Here is a 20,754-nt window from a genome sequence, read left to right as displayed (position 1 = left end):
AATGACTCTGGTCCCACATGCGAGGGTTTTTAATGGAAATACATTGCGATCGGATGAGACATTTTATCCGATGTGAGTGCAAATCCGTTGTACAAAATCCGTTATATATGGTGTTTATTACATGGAAAACAATACAAAAACTTTGAGACTGCGACTATCTGGTTTATACGATGATGGTTTAGGTGAGTTTTACGGTATATGGGAGTGAACAATAAATTTACCTACCTCGCAAGTCTTTGACGATGATGCCGGCTTCCATCCCACATGGCTGACTTTATTTTCCCAAATTTTTCAAATGTTTGGATCTGAAGAGGATCTGTACATCTTGAAGCCCTTGCTTTGTCTATTTGTGCATTCAAATGCACAGCAAACCCATCATTTTTAGCGAATAAATAAAAAAATAGCTGGATTTACATACAGACAGATTAACAGTAAAATGCTCTATTTTGAACCCAAGATGGCACCAGTAGTCACATGACCGTGTTTTTTTTTTCTACTCATCATGTCACCACTCTATCAAGGCACACTAAGAATGAATGCTGCAGTAACTTTTTCTGTGCCCCTCCCTTCATTTCATTGATAGAGGACTTGACTAGCAATGTCACAATCAATGTTGAATTTGACATGCTATCATCAGCTGAACATGAATGATAAATGTGTTGGTGGATACAGCTTTTCAATATGGATTGAAGGGTCATGGCAAATTGTATAAGACAGTGCCAAAGCTCAGGCATGCTGGGGAAAAGAATGGCACTGTGGAATACTAAAGCCCCACAAAATATATCAGAGTTGAAATGGGAGATGAGCTGGCACTCGCTATCTGCCAGTGCAGCCAGTGTGTGACGTGAGAATGCTCCTAACAATACAGTAATCACTGGGTTAGATACAGTACACAGCAGTAAATAACAGCAGCCTTTGTGGTTATGCTTCTGTTGAAACCATAGACTGTATATTGGTGGACAAAGCCTGTGTGACGTCAACCATAGGTTTTCTGCAGAGGTGTCAAGTAACGAAGTATTTGTACTTGCTTTTCTCTCACAAATTCTTGAAAGGGTAGTTGTAAAACAGCTAACTGATCATCTGCAGAGGAATGGTCTATTTGAAGAGTTTCAGTCAGGGTTTAGAATTCATCATAGTACAGAAACAGCATTAGTGAAGGTTACTATTGATCTTCTTATGGCCTCAGACAGTGGACTCATCTCTGTGCTTGTTCTGTTAGACCTCAGTGCTGCTTTTGATACTGTTGACCATAAAATTTTATTACAGAGATTAGAGCATGCCATAGGTATTAAAGGCACTGCGCTGCGGTGGTTTGAATCATATTTATCTAATAGATTACAATTTGTTCATGTAAATGGGGAATCATCTTCACAGACTAAGGTTAATTATGGAGTTCCACAAGGTTCTGTGCTAGGACCAATTTTATTCACTTTATACATGCTTCCCTTAGGCAGTGTTGTGTGGGCCGCTGAAGAGGAGGTACTGCTGGCCCACCACCATCAGATGGCGCCCTGCTTGGAGTGCGGGCTTCAAGCACGAGAGGGCGCCGGAACCAGTGGAGTGACAGCTGTCACATCATCACCACCAGCTGTCACTCATCTACGTCAACCTCCATAAAAGCCGGACTGCAACGCCACCTCCCCGCCGAGAAATCAGCTACCATACAGGTAACTTCTCTGCTGAATCTAAAACCGAACAAAAGTCTGATCTCTTTTGCAGCCGTTTTCCTGTGACGGAGTCCTTGTCTGCTGTGTTGGCGTTTGGTGTGGACTGCGACGGCTTCGCCTCCCACCCCACCCAGATAAGTGGTTGTCTCAGGAGCTGTCCGAGTGTGTTATCGGAGGTGGAGGTTCTCCCTCCTAATTGAACACAGACTGTGGGATTACTGAGTGTGCGAACTCACACTCATCAAAAACTGTTTCTGTTCTCTGCCAGCAGTACCGGGTCTGACTGCTGAAGACAGTGGCCACCTGGGGCGCAGGGCTTGGCGGCTCCGGTGTTCTTCAGATCCGTTGGTGGTGGAAGCTGTGTGGGATCCGGCTCTTCTCGCACCAGACGTCTTCTATCTTCGAGCCTGCCACACGTCACCTGGTGTATAATTGACATTCTGCAATATTTGCATTGCCTGTACTTCGTTGTGTGCTTCACAACATTAAATTGTTACTTTTTGGCTATTCCATTGTCCGTTCATTAACGCCCCCTGTTGTGGGTCTGTGTCACGACACTTCCCAACAGGCAGTATTATTAGACAGCATTGCTTAAATTTTCATTGTTACGCAGATGATACTCAGCTTTATCTATCCATGAAGCCAGAGGACACACACCAATTAGCTAAACTGCAGGATTGTCTGCTTTTAAACTCAGATAAAACTGAAGTTATTGTACTTGGCCCCACAAATCTTAGAAACATGGTGTCTAACCAGATCCTTACTCTGGATGGCATTACCCTGACCTCTAGTAATACTGTGAGAAATCTTGGAGTCATTTTTGATCAGGATATGTCATTCAATGCGCATATTAAACAAATATGTAGGACTGCTTTTTTGCATTTGCGCAATATCTCTAAAATTAGAAAGGTCTTGTCTCAGAGTGATGCTGAAAAACTAATTCATGCATTTATTTCCTCTAGACTGGACTATTGTAATTCATTATTATCAGGTTGTCCTAAAAGTTCCCTGAAAAGCCTTCAGTTAATTCAAAATGCTGCAGCTAGAGTACTGACAGGGACTAGAAGGAGAGAGCATATCTCACCGATATTGGCCTCTCTTCATTGGCTTCCTGTTAATTCTAGAATAGAATTTAAAATTCTTCTTCTTACTTATAAGGTTTTGAGTAATCAGGTCCCATCTTATCTTAGGGACCTCATAGTACCATATCACCCCAATAGAGCGCTTCGCTCTCAGACTGCAGGCTTACTTGTAGTTCCTAGGGTTTGTAAGAGTAGAATGGGAGGCAGAGCCTTCAGCTTTCAGGCTCCTCTCCTGTGGAACCAGCTCCCAATTCAGATCAGGGAGACAGACACCCTCTCTACTTTTAAGATTAGGCTTAAAACTTTCCTTTTTGCTAAAGCTTATAGTTAGGGCTGGATCAGGTGACCCTGAACCATCCCTTAGTTATGCTGCTATAGACTTAGACTGCTGGGGGGTTCCCATGATGCACTGAGTGTTTCTTTCTCTTTTTGCTCTGTATGCACCACTCTGCATTTAATCATAAGTGATTGATCTCTGCTCCCCTCCACAGCATGTCTTTTTCCTGGTTCTCTCCCTCAGCCCCAACCAGTCCCAGCAGAAGACTGCCCCTCCCTGAGCCTGGTTCTGCTGGAGGTTTCTTCCTGTTAAAAGGGAGTTTTTCCTTCCCACTGTTGCCAAGTGCTTGCTCACAGGGGGTCATTTTGACCGTTGGGGTTTTTCCGTAATTATTGTATGGCCTTGCCTTACAATATAAAGCGCCTTGGGGCAACTGTTTGTTGTGATTTGGCGCTATATAAATAAAATTGATTTGATTTGATTTGATGTGTGAGTTTTTTTCACGCCTGTCGGTTGCATCATTCGCCTGTGAGCAGGCTTTGTGTTTTCATGGAAAGAGGAGCGGAGGAATGCGCCACCGTGCCGCTCATGGCGCAGCACAAAACCACCTCCGTGTTGGTCTCTCAGGACGGCTTTCAGATGGCTTTCAGACGGCTTTCGGTGGCTTTTCAGTCGTGTGACTATCCAAGAAATTATGGATGACCTGGACATGCCAGAACATGTCCTGTGAGGCTTCATCACGGCGTTGCTTTGCGCCATGCGGAAACATCCCGACGCGCGGAATTCCTCTGCACGTCTGTCTCAATGTGCTGAAAAAGTGCTGATGCCCACGTCTTCCGCAATTTCTGTGTTAGTCAGACGACCTCCCGGATCAACACAGGTCCAGTTTGGAAATGAACGGCACATTCCACTGTTACAGGAGTTTTTGTCATGGAAAGAGGAGCGGAGGAATTCCGCGCGTCGCGGCGGAGCTCTCTTTGGCAAATTGTAACCTCTTCTGCACGTCTTTTATTTAACAGAGGGACTTTGCGTGGGATTCTTGCACATAAATTAGCTTCACACAGGCATCTTCTAACTGTCACAGCACTTACAGGTAACTCCAGACTGTCTTTGATCATCCTGGAGCTGATCAGTGGGTGAGCCTTTGCCATTATGGTTATTCTTCTATCCATTTTGATGGTTGTTTTCCGTTTTCTTCCACGCGTCTCTGGTTTTTTTTTGTCCGTTTTAAAGCACTGGAGATCATTGTAGATGAACAGCCTATAATTTTTTGCACCTGCATATACGTTTTCCCCTCTCCAATCACCTGAAAAGCATGTTCAACAGGTGCTGGCTTCATCCTTAAATAGGGGACACCTGATTCACACCTGTGTGTTCCACAAAACTGACAAACTCACTGACTGAATGCCACACTACTATTATTGTGAACACCCCCGTTCTACTTTTTTTTACTAATAGACCAATTTCCTAGCCTTAAGAGTGTGCATATCATGAATGCTTGGTCTTGTTGGATTTGTGAGAATCTACTGAATCTACTGGTACCTTGTTTCCCATGTAACAATAAGAAATATACTCAAAACCTGGAATAATCTTTTTAGTCACATAACACTACTATTATTCTGAACACTACTGTATAAGTATAAAATCCTACAGCAATGCAATGAAAATCTCTATGTACAAATACAACATAAAAATATATATATGGACACACAAATACAACCCCAATTCCAATGAAGTTGGGACATTGTGTAAAATGTAAATAAAAACAGTATACAATGATTTGCCAATCCTCTTCAACCTATATTCAATTGAATACACCACAAAGACAAGATATTTAATGTTCAAACTGATAAACTTTATGGTTTTTGTGCAAATATTTGCTCATTTTTAACTGGATGCCTGCAACATGTTTCAAAACAGCTGGGACAGGGGCAACAGTGCTCAAAGAACACTGGTTTGGAACATTCCACAGGTGAACAGGTTAATTGGAAACAGGTGAGTGTCATGGTTGGGTATAAAAAGGGGCATCCCCAAAAGGATCAGCTGTTCACAAGCAAAGATGGGGCGAGGATCATCACTTTCTGAACAACTGCGTGAAAAAGTTGTCCAACAGTTTAAGAACAATGTTTCTCAACGTTCAATTGCAAGGAATTTAGGAATTCCATCGTCTACAGTCCATAATATAATCAGAAGATTCAGAGAATCTGGAGAACTTTCTACATGTGAACGGCAAGGCTGAAAACCAACATTGAATGCCCGTGACCTTCGATCCCTCAGGCGGCACTGCATTAAAAACCGACATCACTGTGTAAAGGATCTTACCGCTTGGGCTTAGGAACACTTCAGAAAACCATTGTTAGTTAACACAGTTTGTTGCTACATTTACAAGTGTAATTTAAAACTCTACCATGCAACGCGAAAGCCATACATTAACAACATCCAGAAACATTGCCGCCGTCTCTGGGCCAGAGCTCATTTGAAATGGACAGACACAAAGTGTAAAAGTGTGCTGTGGTCTGATGAGTCCACATTTCAAATTGTTTTTGGCAATCGTGGACATCATGTCCTCCGGACAAAAGACGATAAAGACCATCCAGATTGTTATCAGCGCAAAGTTCAAAAGCCACCATCTGTGATGGTATGGGGGTGTGTTAGTGCCCATGGCATGGGCAACTTACACATCTGTGATGGCACCATCAATGCTGAAAGGTACATCCAGGTTTTGGAGCAACACATGCTGCCATCCAAGCAATGTCTTTTTCAGGGACGTCCCTGCTTATTTCAGCAAGACAATGCCAAGCCAACAACAGCGTGGCTTCGTAGTAAAAGAGTGCGGGTACTAGACTGGCCTGCGTGCAGTCCTGACCTGTCACCCATTGAAAATGTGTGGTCATTATGAAGCACAAAATACAACAACGGGGACCCCGGACTGTTGAACAACTGAAGTCGTACATCAAGCAAGAATGGGAAAGAATTCCACCTACAAAGCTTCAACAATTAGTGTCCTCAGTTCCCAAATGCTTATTGAGTGTTGTGAGAAGAAAAGGTGATGTAACACAGTGGAATTGGAATTGGGGTTGTATGTATTTACATCCAATTTATATTTTTCCTGTAGCCACATATCACAGTGTTGTGATGACCTTCATCTCAGGTGTTATTATGTTACTACGCTGGGTGGGAAAAGAAAGCTCATTCCTGATGAGGTCAACCAAAAACATTATCCATGCATCATCAAGCCAGTAGCGTGCTACTGAATCACTGTCATTCTACATACAGGGAATGTCTCTCCTTCCTCACTGTCTTTTCTGTTATCTTCTCTGCTTAAGACACTCTTAGCCTTCTTAAAAGTCCTCCTCCCTACCCTTAACAGTTTGGCACCTTAGGAGATCTCTTAAGGCCTAAGGTGCTTTGTGAACAACTTTCATGTTACCAAGGGAAAATTCTAAGAAATGTGTAAGAATTCAAGAAATTCTAAAATTTTTCTTCGAATAACATCACTAGGAGCTACTTTTAGCCTTAGGCTGCTTCGTGGATCCAAGCCCTGATCCAGAGCAAATTCACAAAAAGCTTTTTGTACATTTGTGTCGAGGTCTTGTACTTCCCTAATGCAAGTCATTTGTAGATCTTTTCTTAACTCTTCTGCAGGACAGTGCTCATCTCTCTGACATCTGTGGTGGTTCTGGTCATCAGTACAGACTGGATCAGCTGGGACAACCTAAACCGAGGCTTCCTGCCCAGCGATGAGGTCTCCAGAGCCTTCCTGGCTTCCTTCATTTTGGTCTTCGACCTTCTCATTGTTATGCAGGTAGAATGCTCTCCTGTGGCCAATTAAAATAGGGAGATGTTATGCCTCTTGGCTTTCTACCCCTCTCTCCAGTTTCCCTCCTTGCTGCCTTCCTATTCATCAATGGGGCCATGCGATACAGAGAAGGTGTTTGATCACACTCACTTGGCATTGACACATGTGCATGAGCGTACAAGCATGTTAGCTCTTTGCAAACATGCAAGCTGCAACATAGCAGCAAATGTTTTGCCAGTAAGCTGTCCTTCGTGGCTCGGTTCAAACATGACAGGATCATTATTAAAAGAGCATTACTATCATGTGGTATAGGCCATCTGCTAGGTCATACTGTCGAAGCAGGAATGAACCAGATGTCTCTCACAGGGCAAGTAAGATAGGTTGTCATGCTCTACATGAACAGTGAGCTGTTCTCTAATTTCTACATCAGAGCAAATTTCAATCATTTAAAAAATATACAGACCACTATGCAACTTGCAGCCTTAACAGCATCAGAGGTTTCAAGTGACTGGTTTGAAAGTAGGGCTGCACCATTAATCACATCACAACTATAAATGTGTGATGGCAACCTGTTCAGTTATATATTTATCAAAGGCTGCGATTTAAGTAAATGAAAAAATAGTTTGTGTGTGCTGTGCTCTGTCTGTGCGCCATTATTAAAATGCAGATCACCCCCCACCCACTCACCCACCCCTTGGATACTGAAGACTTTGTGGGTGTTTGTTGAAGAATAATAAATGTTTCAGCAGGTTTGCTCTCTTAAACGTGAAGGATCACAACTCTGCCTTTTCTGTTCTGTCATATTGCAAGCACACTTGTGTGTGTCATCTGCTGATCACTTTTCTTATGTATGCGTATCGCTATGAAGTCATTTTTATGTGAAGGTACAAGTTAAGCATCATGCCAAAATAATGTAAAATGCGTTTATTTTCTATGAACCCTAAATGCTTTAATTTTACCTTAGATTATTAAAGGACACCATACATATGCATGCATGCATGGACGCACACACAGTCACTCACTCAACGACCCAGGATTACCACTGTATTCCAGAGTTTTTGAGGGGATAAAACTAACAAACCTGAGATACAAAGTGAAAACTGATTCATCATGCAGCAATTCCAGTGATTTGTTTTATATTTTAATAAAGTTGGAAAATACATATTGTAAAATACACATCACAGCACTTTAAGATTTGATAACTAAGGAAATAGAACTACAAGACCATATAGACGATATAGGTAACGCATTGTAATCACAAATCGCAAGATTTTCCACAATAATTGCAATGTCTTTTTTTAGCAAATTGTGCAGTGCTAGTTGAATGCCATATACAAAACAAAGAAAAATTTGTGTGCATTGTAATGTTTTTGCCACTAGTGTTAGCGTTCATGTGTGACTTTGACCCTTCACTTCTTGAGCATTTACATGGACTGAGTGTTGGGTAATTGCAGGAGAACAAAAGTCTACATATTTAGGATCTTGGCGCTCCTGTCTTACTGTATTTTTTTGATACTTTTACAACATTTTGGCCATCTGGTGTGTTTCTCTGGGTTTGAACCATTACTCGGGTGTCTCAGTGTTGAGGACCACAGCGGCTGGAGAAGGTCAAAGGGACACCGACATTTCACTTGGCTACAGCAGATAGATGGTTACTTTTGAGAAATGGGGATGGGGTGGTTGTCTGCTTGGATGGTGACATCCAGGACCCAAGGTTGTTACATGGTGTAGATGCGACAAAGCCCTGACTGGGCTTGATATTTATATATACTGCATACATCGGACACTTCCCCTCTTTCCTCAGTAGCAAATTCACCTTTTTCTCTTTACTCCCCTGTGAGTCCAGTTTACTTTCTTTAATGATGACTCATAAAATTGGAGTTTTTCTCACTTTCACATTATCCCTTTTTCCCACCCAGTGTCCTTTCTCCCACAGGAGAATGTATATCAATAAAGCCTGTGTCAGTTGCTCATGAATATGCAAATGTGTTTGTCTGGGCAGAAAAACACATAACTGTGTATCAAGCTGAGAGAGAAAGGGAAGAGGAGAGAGGGAGAGAGAGTGGAGCCAGAACTGCAGACCGGTCATGTATGCGGATTGAATGTGAGCCTAATTCAACATGGCTCCTCCAAATGCTTAATCAACATATTTCACTAAGCCTTGTTGGTGGATCGAGGACACTATGCAGGACTAATATTTGCTATCCCCTAAATGTGTGTTTATACTTTGTTGATTATGTTAATTACTAACAGCCTGCTACTGGTATTGCTACGGTAACTGGTATTGCGAATACAATACACCACTAAAATCTGGCAAGTCCAGCATTATAATTCCCCTGGTAGCAAATAATAGAACAGCTATACCACTAAAGCTGATTTCTGTTCTTATTTACCGCAACAATTCATTACTTTAAGGGGAGCATCTTCCTCCACTGGTCAGTAATTATTTCATATGGTGCTATTTTTCTTATTCATTTACCCAATTATTGTGCTTATGCAGATACAAAGAACTCCGCTTGCACTACATGCATGTTGTTAAGGCCACTTTATTCCATTTCCCCCACGTTTTCACATCCCGTTTCTCCACATAGAGGTCCTGTGACATGACACACACACCCTCCTATGCATTTTGATAATTCTGTTTTGACGTCCTGAGGCAGTCAGACCTCACAAGTTTCCTTGCCTTCAGCTCAGCGGTATATCATCCCCCAGTCGCAGGGGGTTGTTTACGATGGGCCCTTCTAATTTTCAGCGCTGTGTACTGCATGCACATTTACTACAGTTATTTATGAACTGAGTCAGTCTACCCCGTTACAGGGAACACACGCCACTGGCCGTCTTTACGTTCCAGCAGAGTTAGTCCATAAAACTCAGCCACCACAGCTTCATTCACCTCTGTCTTTGAGCACTGGGTGTTAATCTCTCACCTTCATGGGAAAAGATGGGTGTTGTTGTTCTCACATTAATTATTGCTTCAATTACTGACCTGTCTGGATCTGTCTGGACAGTTCTTTTACCTGATTATCAGATTTGTATGCCCTTTCTCTCTCTCTCTCTCTCTCTCTCTCTCTCTCTCTCTCTCTCTCTGTCTCTCTCTCTCTCTCTCTATATATATATATGTGTGTGTGTGTGTTTGTGTGTGTACACATTTGTGGATAATAGTTTGATAGACTGCACCAGGTTACTGTTCAAATATATGCTATGTTGAGACTCATTACTTTGTTGGAGGGAGATGCACAGTCTAAATGCCATGCTTGTTATTGCTCCAGCAGCAGATACTGTAACTATGGCAAAGAAGCAAAGGTCTTAATTAGCATCCTGGGGGCCATCACCGAGATCTTAGGTGTTTGTGGATACTGGCATAAGAAATTCTGGATCACATCATGATGTAGTCAGTGCACGCATTTTGTAATTTCATGCAGCAGCACGCAGAGCTAGCAGAAAAAAATAAAATAAAATTGTACAGTTGGTAGTATGGCAAGTAAGGCCAAAACAAATTTGTGAAATGATGGAATCAGCTTTGTATGAAGTCAACATAATAGGTCTGATTTACTAAAGGTTTGCATGTGTAAAAATGTGCACAAACACCATTACACACATGCGGATACACCTGCATGATTGCATCTGTCAAATGCGCAAAATAGCACATATTGTCTTTTTAGGGTGTTTGCCTTCATGAAAATGCAATTTGGGGTTTGTCCACATGAATTCACATAATTCTGGAAGGGAACATTCAAATAGGTGAGGTTTGCACACATAACTTGATTTATCAAGGTCAGAAGGAAATTTAACGGGTGCTGATAATGACTGTATTTTGCCAGTTTGAATCTTTGGTGTTAATTTATTGCGCTTGACAGACTCCTGTTCCAGCAGCATACAGGCCACTGCCTCCTCGTACACAGAATAAAGACAAATCATTCATTGGAAACACCAGGGATGTTTAAAGAGTTTAATGGTCTATATAATGTTTATTTCTTTAAGAACTAGAGCACCATGCTCTTAGAGTGCAAACCTCTGTGCCAACACTAGTTTCCAATTCCACAAATTTTTACCTTGGAAAAAAATTCAAGGTCAAGGTCCTGCTAGAAGTGGCTTTTCATAAGCTAAAATATTACAAAATATAGGTCAAAAGAGCTCGTCAGTGTTAAAAAGAATCAAATATCCACTAAATCTGCAATATGGATCAGATGCAGATCAAACTTAGTCTATTCATTCAGAGTGCCAGTTTGGACCTCATTCTCACAAATGAGTGTGATGCACGTTTGATTGAGCTACAATGCAAAATGTACATCAAATGGGCTTTTCAATCTTAAATTCAAATGTTCACAAAATCCACAAATCAGATCTAGATAAAACTTTGTCAGGGGATAGTGAGTGCCAGTCTGCACCTCAATTTCAAGTGATTGGGCCACATTTAGTTACAGTACAATGTGAAATATATATTAAACAGGGTTTTAAATGTTAAATTTAAATGGCCACAAAATCTATAATCTGGATCAAACATCTTCAGTCGATAAACGATACCATCCTACATAACACTCTCAAATAGGAAAGAAATTTGATATTTTTTTTTGACAGAGTTATGGATTTCTGAAAAATATTAAATGTTAAAGATAGGGATTTTTCGAATTTTCCAAGGTTTTTCTTGACTTTGCCCTTTGACCTTGAAAATTGAATTGCTTCTTGCCTATCAGGATATGAATCTTCAGTAAAAATGTCATAACAATATATGAAAAATTGTGATCTCCAAGCTCTTCACAAGCAGACAGACAAACAAACAAACAGGGGCGAAAACATAACCTCCTCCAACTTCGTTGGCGGAGGTAATAAATGTCGCCATATGTTACAGGTAGGTCACAATACATTGCAATGCATGATATCATATTTGCACGTCTGAGTGCCCTGGGTGTTCCGCGCAAAATTCTGCTTGAAGTGGGGTTGGACATTTGCACAAACCTGGCCAGATGTTATGTTTTTCAGACTGCCCATTTCAATAAAATGTCATTTCCTCACAAATAAAGAATAAATCACCTGTCTGTCTGGTTTTTTTTTTCCCCTATCGTTTTGTCATTTATTAAAAGTGTTCCTTAAAGTGGCCCTTATTTTTGAAGCATTGAAAACTCTTCCTCTGACCCTCTCAAATGTTTCCAAATAATAAAAGAAAAATTCTGGTAAAATATGAGGGCATTTTAACAATTTTAACAGGTTACTCAGTGTCCAGCTAATCAGTGCTGCAATAGTCACACTATACATACAATATTTGAAAAGTGCTATTTGTCTCTTCAGTGTTCATATTCATGTAGGGCATTGTAGACCTACTTTTTTGATGATATCTACTACATATATTGGGTCTTGACTCAAACACAGAGAATGAATACAAAGAAATCTAAACGTCAAAGGTCATACCTGCTATCGCCTGAAGCAGATATTACGGGTGCAAAGTTGCCTTCTAAGAAGCAGGTTTTAGGATACTTTCTCTACTGCCATAGTGAAAACAAATGGCACAAACAAGACATGATTAAAAAAGTAGAAAATCTTTACCACACTTGGCAGGCTTTAAAGAATTGAACTGAATTTGAATTTATTTATTTATCCGGCACACAGCTGAGCAACAACAAAGGCAATAACAAAACATAAAAGAAACAACATACGAAAACCCATGTGGCCAAAAGGGTGAAGGCAGAAGCAAAGCTTATAAGCACCCTCCCCTTATACCATTAAAAATAAAGAATGTATATATACATATATATAAACATATACATACACATCTACACATATGGTCATAATAGCTGTACAAGAAAAGAGAGAAAAGAAAAGGAAAAAAGTGCATAAACAATTTAACTTAATCACAAAATTTCAAAACACAACCAAACAAGTAAGAGTGAACAGTGACAAAATGTAAACCTAATCCTTCAACCTATAACGGGTAAATATATTCTTTTTGTAAAGCCTTTTAAAACCAACCAATGTACCAAGTATTTTAATATTATCAGGACAATTTTTCCAAATATTAACACCCCTGACAGAAACACAATGACTTTTAACAGTGGTACGGATCTTCAATTTCTCAAATAATAATGTTCCTCTCAAACAGTAGCTGGAGTCTCTCATTTTAAACAGATTCTGGACATGTAGAGGCAAAAGATTATTTTTAACTTTATACATAATCTGTATTGTAATATTGTTGGGAAAGTGTAAGTACACGGACCCACAACAGGGGGCGCAAATGAACGGACAATGGAATAGGTCAAATAACAACACTTTACTGTTGCGAACGTGCACAACAAACACAACAGATTACACAATAGATCAAAGGTCAAATTACAAGGTGTCGTGTGGGCAGGCTCGAAGATAGGAGACGCCTGTCCAAAGCAGAACCGGAACCACACGATTTCCTCCGCCACCAGACCCCGGGAATACTGGAGCCGCCAAGTCCCGAACTCCCAGGTGGCCACTGCCTCCGCGTGTCGGACCTGGTACTGCTGGCGAGGAACAAAAACACAATTAAACGTGGGTGCGTCTGCACCCAGCAATCTGCACGGCAGGGAAGCTACCTCCACCTCTCGTTGGAGAAAAAGTCTGTTATCACTCACAAAAATCACAAAAAGGGCTTTCTATCAAGCAGTCAGGCTGAGGATATTACCTTTCAGGTAGAACGATATCTCGGCAAAGAGGTGGAGATGACGTCTTGCTGATATACCGATGCAGATCAGATGAGTGGTGACAGCTGTCACAGGTGATGAGTGTCAGCTGTCACCCCGGCTGCTCCTGTGAGGCGGCAGCGCCCTCTGGTGCCTGGAGCCCGCACTCCAGGCAGGGTGCCCTCTGGTGGTGGTGGGCCAGCAGTACCTCCTCTTCAGCGGCCCACACAACAAATATAATCAACCAAGTCCCAGAATTTTAAAATTTGCAGACAAGCAAATAACGAATTTGTTGGCTCTTGATATGGTTTATTACTGATAATTCATATAGCTTTCTTTTGCAACAGAAAAACTGCTTTAGTATTAGTTCTGTATGTATTTCCCCAAACCTCGACACAATATGTCATATATGGAACAAGTAATGCATGATATAAAGTGGTCAATGCATGTTGGGTGAGGAAGTCCCGGGCTTTGTGCAGAATTCCAATGGCTTTTGACATTTTAGTTTTAACATAGTTAATATGTGTTTTCCAGCTTAATCTATCATCAATATGAACACCAAGAAATTTTGTATCTATTACAATTTCAATATCATGTAGTAATAGTTTTTTGCTTAAATTCCTGGTCTTATTCCCAAATATCATACACTTAGTTTTACCAAAATGGAGCAATAATTTATTTAAATCAAACCATTTTTTAAATTTATGTAATTCGTTCTCCATCTTGTCCAGGAGCTGTCCCAAATGATCCCCACTACAAAACACAGTCGTATCATCCGCAAATAAAGTACAACTTACATACTTAGAAACAAAACATATATCATTAATATACAAAAGGAACAACAGTGGCCCAAGGACTGAACCCTGGGGCACCCCACAAGTAATCTTCAAAAACTCAGAATTTGTCCCACCAAAGTGGACACACTGATACCTACTGTCTAAGTAGCTCGCTATCCAGTCATGTGCCAATCCCCTGATACCATACTTCTGTAATTTGTCCAATAGCAAGGTATGATCTATAGTATCAAATGCTTTCTGTAAATAAAAAAAAAAAAAAAAACCCTACAGTATATTGCTTATTTTCAATCTCGTTGGTAATTTGTTCAACGAAATCCATCACAGCCAATGAAGTAGTGCGATTCTTTCTAAAATCGTATTGCTGCTCGCTAAGGATATGATGTTTAGTTAAAAAATCGTTTAACCTAATTTCAAATACCTTTTCCAGAATTTTGGAAAATTGTGGTAAGAGGGAGATTGGCCTATAATTGCAAAAGACATGCTTGTCACCAGATTTGAACAATGGGATCACTTTAGCTATTTTCATTTTGAAAGGAAATTTTCCAGTCATTAATGACAAATTACAGATATATGTTAAAGGCTTAACAATGCAGTCAATAATATTTTTAACCAAAAACATATCAAAACGGTCACTATCAGTTGATTTTTTTCCCTTTAAGTTTGTGAACTATATCAATAATTTCTTTTTCATCCGTTCCTCTAATAAACATTGAATCATGAACTGTTTCTATTGTTTTGTTGTAATTCAATGAGCATGTTTTGGAAGGAACAATTGAATTTACTAAGTTTTTACCCACATTAACAAAATAACCATTAAAATGATCTGCAATAGCTTTGTTTTCTTTAACAATTGTGTCAGTATTTGCATAAAAATAGGCAGGATATTCTTTGACATCTTTTTTTCTTATTTATGATTTAATTTAACAGCCTCCAAGTACCCTTTATATTGGTTTTATTTTTTTTTTCCAATAAATCACTATAATACTGCTTTTTACATGATCGCATAATGTAAGTTAGTTTGTTTTTATATGACTTATATCTTATCTCAGCTTATCAAATATTTGTGTTTGATCCAGGAGCTCTGTAAATACAACTTATGATTGTGTTTTTTGATTTTTCACATTTAATTTCCACTGAGACACATTCCATAATATTATCAAAAGAAAAAGACATATTATTGACAGTTTCACACTGATAACTAGAACTGACGTAAAGTGCCACCCCACCGCCCCTTTTATTCATCCTATTTATAAAAAAAAGATCATAACCATCGAGCCGGACCATGTCCATGTGCTCATCCCTCAACCATGTCTCTGTAACTGCAATGACAGAAAAGGGGTTATTGACACTTTTTAAACAATCCTGAATTTTGGGCAAATTCATAGGAAGACTTCTACTATTAAAATGTATAATGGAGAAAGAACCGTTTATCATGGAACAGTCCTTAAGTTGTTCCTCGGTAAAGTAATTGCAGTGGTGAGTAGTATTTTTGAGAAAAAAACAATCCGGATCTATATTGTAATCAATGCTATGAGATTTGTGTTCAGAGTAATCAAACACTTTTAGATCAAGCTCCTGTCTAGAAGCAAGTTGAAAAGAATCAATTGACATCATAAAAGGGTTGTAATCGACAAACCAAAAATGCGGCTAAATATGATGTGGCTATTTCATGTAAACCAGTATGTGATATGGATTTAGCCAAGAATTGTCTTATAACAAAAAAGGAGAACGAAACCAAAACATACCAAAATCCCTTCAAATAAACAATATCGAAACAATAAGGAACATGTTCATTCAAAAGGAGCAATCATTTAAATTTATCCAAATCCACAAGCTCTCTTATCATCATGGCCTTCGCTTCCTCCGGAGTTCCATTTAGTTTGATCCACACTTTACAGTTCCTGGTTCATGTCGCTTGAATTTTTTTCAAGCAAAGAATTTTTTCAAAGAAGAATGCATATAGAAGGTCTGCAAAACAAGTTGAAAATGAGATAGCATTCACTGAAGATTTTGAAGATCTTTTTGATGTGGCTCATCAAGATGCATTAAACATGATGAACATCCCTGAAGATAAAGACTTCTTGATTGCCCAAAGAGAAAAGGGACGTAGAGGTTGCATGACTTCACTAGACAAGGTGTTGGAGAAAAAAGAATATGCGAAGAGAGAAACTGGATAGAGAGAAGAAGAAGTCTAAAGCAGCTGAAAATTTAAAAAGAATGACTGAAACAGTGAGCCTGGATGATAGCACCACATCTCAGTCTGGCACAGAATCAGAAACTGAGCAGACAGAACCAGTGGCTGGGTGCAGCTCATATGAACCAAAAGCTAAAAGGGGTCTTAAGCAGTTCATCTCTTCTGAACTTGCAGTGTGTCTTGACCGAACAGGTTTGTCGGACAGGAAAGCTATGATGGTTGTGGCTGAAACTGCAAAAAGCCTGGGATGCAACCTTGAAGACTATCCTTTAAATCGTAGCACAATACAGAGACAGAGAAAACAAATCCGCAAGGATGAAGCAGCCCGTATCCAGGACAACTTTGACCCAGATGTTCCACTAGTTGTTCACTGGGATGGCAAACTTCTAGAAGACCTCACAGGAGCTGAAAAGGTAGATCAATTGCCAGTCTTGGTGACAGGAATTGGTGTCTCTCAGTTGCTGGCTGTTCCAAAACTTGCAAACAGTAGTGTAAAGGCTCAAGCTGAAGCTGTTATCGATACACTAAAATCATGGAACATAGAGCAGCAAGTTTGTGGCATGTGTTTTGACACAACAAGTTCTAACACAGGGCAGGAAAATGGGGCCTGTGTTCTGGTGGAGCATCTCCTAGGCAGGGAGCTACTGCATCTTGCATGTCGCCATCATATAATGAAGTTGAGAGCAGCTGCAGCATTCACTACATGCTTTGGGCCAAGTTCTGCTCCAGAAGTTGCAATATTTAAAGTAGACCTGCACTGAAATAAATCTGGTCAGATTTCAGAAAGAAATAGCTGATATGTATTTATAAGACCCTTGTGAATGCAGTAAAGTAAATCTGTAAGCCCAAATTTGTAATTCAGCGGAGAAATCTTCGTTTAAAAATGAAAAATTTGCAGCTAAAATTTAGCCCTCTGTGAAAACAGCTTGTACAGCCGTATCATTTTCATGACGTCAGGGACAACACGACGCGCTCCCGCCTTCAGTCCGATCCCGCATTGAAATTGATTTTATCTGTTAGTAATGTTACTTATACACGTCCTGGTTTCAACATCCAAAAGTAAGCTGCAATGAATGTGAGATACAGATCTGTGTGCTCAGATCAGCAACGACAGCGGGCGCTGTTCTTCCTCTCCCGCTCTCTGCCTCCGCTGCGCTTATTAAGTCTGCGGGCTCGTTAACGAGCTCATTAACCGCCGACGCGGGCCACTCACACCGCCCGTGTCTGCTTTGCAGCCGGCATCACCTCTCTGTCTACTGAATGGAGCTGCAGCACACTTGGCACAAGTCCTGAGATTACGCTCGCTGTTTTAATGCGAAGTGGCCGGTACACCTGTTGCTGCAAGGACAGACTTCTTGCTGCAAAATCCACAGCACCGCACGTCTCGGCAATCGGAGCCCCAGAGCTCCATGGACGCTGAGAGAGGTTTATATATTTTTAATGACTGGGATTCTTTGCGGGTCTCGCCTCCATATCCCGCGATGGTACCGGAGGCGAAAGACAGTAGATTTTCATTGCGACACCACTCAATCAAACGGGCGTATGAAAAAGTCCCCCAAAATAATTTTCAAGCACAAATAAAAGAAATGTGTACTTACCAAACGTGCCGCAAGACAATATGAAGTTTTAAAAAAAGTAGATCCTTCCGTATAAGACAAGAAAAAGGTGCAGATGCAAACTGACGTAAATCCACAAATTACAATTGGCGCAATGCATGCTGGGAGAGGGTCTTGTCCGTGACGTCTCGGCAGCGTCCATGATGAGAGGGACAATTTGTGGAGGGCTAAATGTTAGCTGTAAATTTGTCATTTTCAAATGAAGATTTCTCCGTTGAATGACAGATCTGGGCTTGCAGATTTACTTTACTACATTCAGAAGGATCTCATGTGTAAATGTAAGTCATTTTTTGTTCAAAAAATCTGACTGCATTTTTTTCAATGCAGGTCTCCTTTAAGCGATTCAAAGCACACTGGAGTGACATTGACAAAACTTCCTATCAAGATGCAACCACTGATCCTTACACTGCAGAATGTATTAAAGAATTTAAAAAGGACATAGAGACATTCATTAAAGAACAACAGCAACTGTTTCATGCGAGGGATGACTACAAGGAGCTGTTAGAGTTGGTGTTAGTCTACATCGGAGCAACTGCCACACAGTCACCGAGATTTCTTGCACCTGGTGCAGTTCATCATGCAAGGTGGATGGCCAAGGTCCTGTACACCTTCAAAATCTGGCTGTTTCAACCACAGTTTCAGCTTACAAAACAAGAAGAAAAAGCTCTTCATGACCTCTGTCTCTTCTTCTCAAAGCTGTATATAAGGGCATGGTTCACCTGCCCTGATGCTGTTAGTGCATCAAGACATGACCTCTCCTTTCTCCAAGCACTGCTAAACTATGGAGATATCAACAAACCCATTTCTGACTCCATATCCAAGAAGCTGTCAAAGCATCTCTGGTATCTGTCAGAGCATCTAGTTGGGTTAGTGCTATTTGACATGGAGGTACCAAATGACACAAAGGCCCTAATGGTTGCTGCCATGAATGAAGTTCAGAGTGACAACACTAATAATCATCAAGCAGTTGTTGATCTCCACACTGTTCCTAACATGTGCCTTCAAGACTTCACAACCAAAAGCACAGTCAAACTTCTAGAAGCCTTGAACATTTCAAAAGAGTTCCTTAGTAGTCCACCATCTACATGGCAAGAAAGAGATGACTTCCAGGATGGCACCAGAAAAGCTTCTGCTCTTTCGGTTGTGAATGATCATGCAGAAAGAGCAGTAGCCTTGGTGCAAGATTTCAACAAATCAATCAATCAATCAATCAATTTTTTTATATAGCGCCAAATCACAACAAACAGTTGCCCCAAGGCGCTTTATATTGTAAGGCAAGGCCATACAATAATTATGTAAAACCCCAACGGTCAAAACGACCCCCTGTGAGCAAGCACTTGGCTACAGTGGGAAGGAAAAACTCCCTTTTAACAGGAAGAAACCTCCAGCAGAACCAGGCTCAGGGAGGGGCAGTCTTCTGCTGGGACTGGTTGGGGCTGAGGGAGAGAACCAGGAAAAAGACATGCTGTGGAGGGGAGCAGAGATTGATCACTAATGATTAAATGCAGAGTGGTGCATACAGAGCAAAAAGAGAAAGAAACAGTGCATCATGGGAACCCCCCAGCAGTCTACGTCGATAGCAGCATAACTAAGGGATGGTTCAGGGTCACCTGATCCAGCCCTAACTATAAGCTTTAGCAAAAAGGAAAGTTTTAAGCCTAATCTTAAAAGTAGAGAGGGTGTCTGTCTCCCTGATCTGAATTGGGAGCTGGTTCCACAGGAGAGGAGCCTGAAAGCTGAAGGCTCTGCCTCCCATTCTACTCTTACAAACCCTAGGAACTACAAGTAAGCCTGCAGTCTGAGAGCGAAGCGCTCTATTGGGGTGATATGGTACTACGAGGTCCCTAAGATAAGATGGGACCTGATTATTCAAAACCTTATAAGTAAGAAGAAGAATTTTAAATTCTATTCTAGAATTAACAGGAAGCCAATGAAGAGAGGCCAATATGGGTGAGATATGCTCTCTCCTTCTAGTCCCCGTCAGTACTCTAGCTGCAGCATTTTGAATTAACTGAAGGCTTTTTAGGGAACTTTTAGGACAACCTGATAATAATGAATTACAATAGTCCAGCCTAGAGGAAATAAATGCATGAATTAGTTTTTCAGCATCACTCTGAGACAAGACCTTTCTGATTTTAGAGATATTGCGTAAATGCAAAAAAGCAGTCCTACATATTTGTTTAATATGCGCTTTGAATGACATATCCTGATCAAAAATGACTCCAAGATTTCTCACAGTATTACTAGAGGTCAGGGTAATGCCATCCAGAGTAAGGATCTGGTTAGACACCATGTTTCTAAGATTTGTGGGGCCAAGTACAATAACTTCAGTTTTATCTGAGTTTAAAAGCAGGAAATTAGAGGTCATCCATGTCTTTATGTCTGTAAGACAATCCTGCAGTTTAGCTAATTGGTGTGTGTCCTCTGGCTTCATGGATAGATAAAGCTGGGTATCATCTGCGTAACAATGAAAATTTAAGCAATACCGTCTAATAATACTGCCTAAGGGAAGCATGTGTAAAGTGAATAAAATTGGTCCTAGCACAGAACCTTGTGGAACTCCATAATTAACTTTAGTCTGTGAAGAAGATTCCCCATTTACATGAACAAATTGTAATCTATTAGACAAATATGATTCAAACCACCGCAGCGCAGTGCCTTTAATACCTATGGCATGTTCT

At 40.6% G+C, this 20,754-nt stretch overlaps 1 protein-coding gene across 1 annotated transcript in view; it reads left to right on the top strand.

The window, feature by feature from the left end:
* Nucleotides 1-20,754, top strand: part of tmem117 (transmembrane protein 117) — a 296,188-nt gene that overhangs the window by 233,074 nt on the left and 42,360 nt on the right. Inside the window, exon 6 of the mRNA XM_034176082.1 lies at nt 6,672-6,831. Within this exon, the coding sequence (XP_034031973.1) occupies nt 6,672-6,831 (160 nt within the window). The remainder of the gene's footprint in view (nt 1-6,671; nt 6,832-20,754) is intronic.

The sequence above is a fragment of the Thalassophryne amazonica genome, chromosome 8 (genome assembly GCF_902500255.1).
Source record: "Thalassophryne amazonica chromosome 8, fThaAma1.1, whole genome shotgun sequence".
Taxonomy (NCBI): Eukaryota; Metazoa; Chordata; class Actinopteri; order Batrachoidiformes; family Batrachoididae; genus Thalassophryne; species Thalassophryne amazonica.
This window is presented reverse-complemented; position numbering and strand designations above follow the sequence as displayed.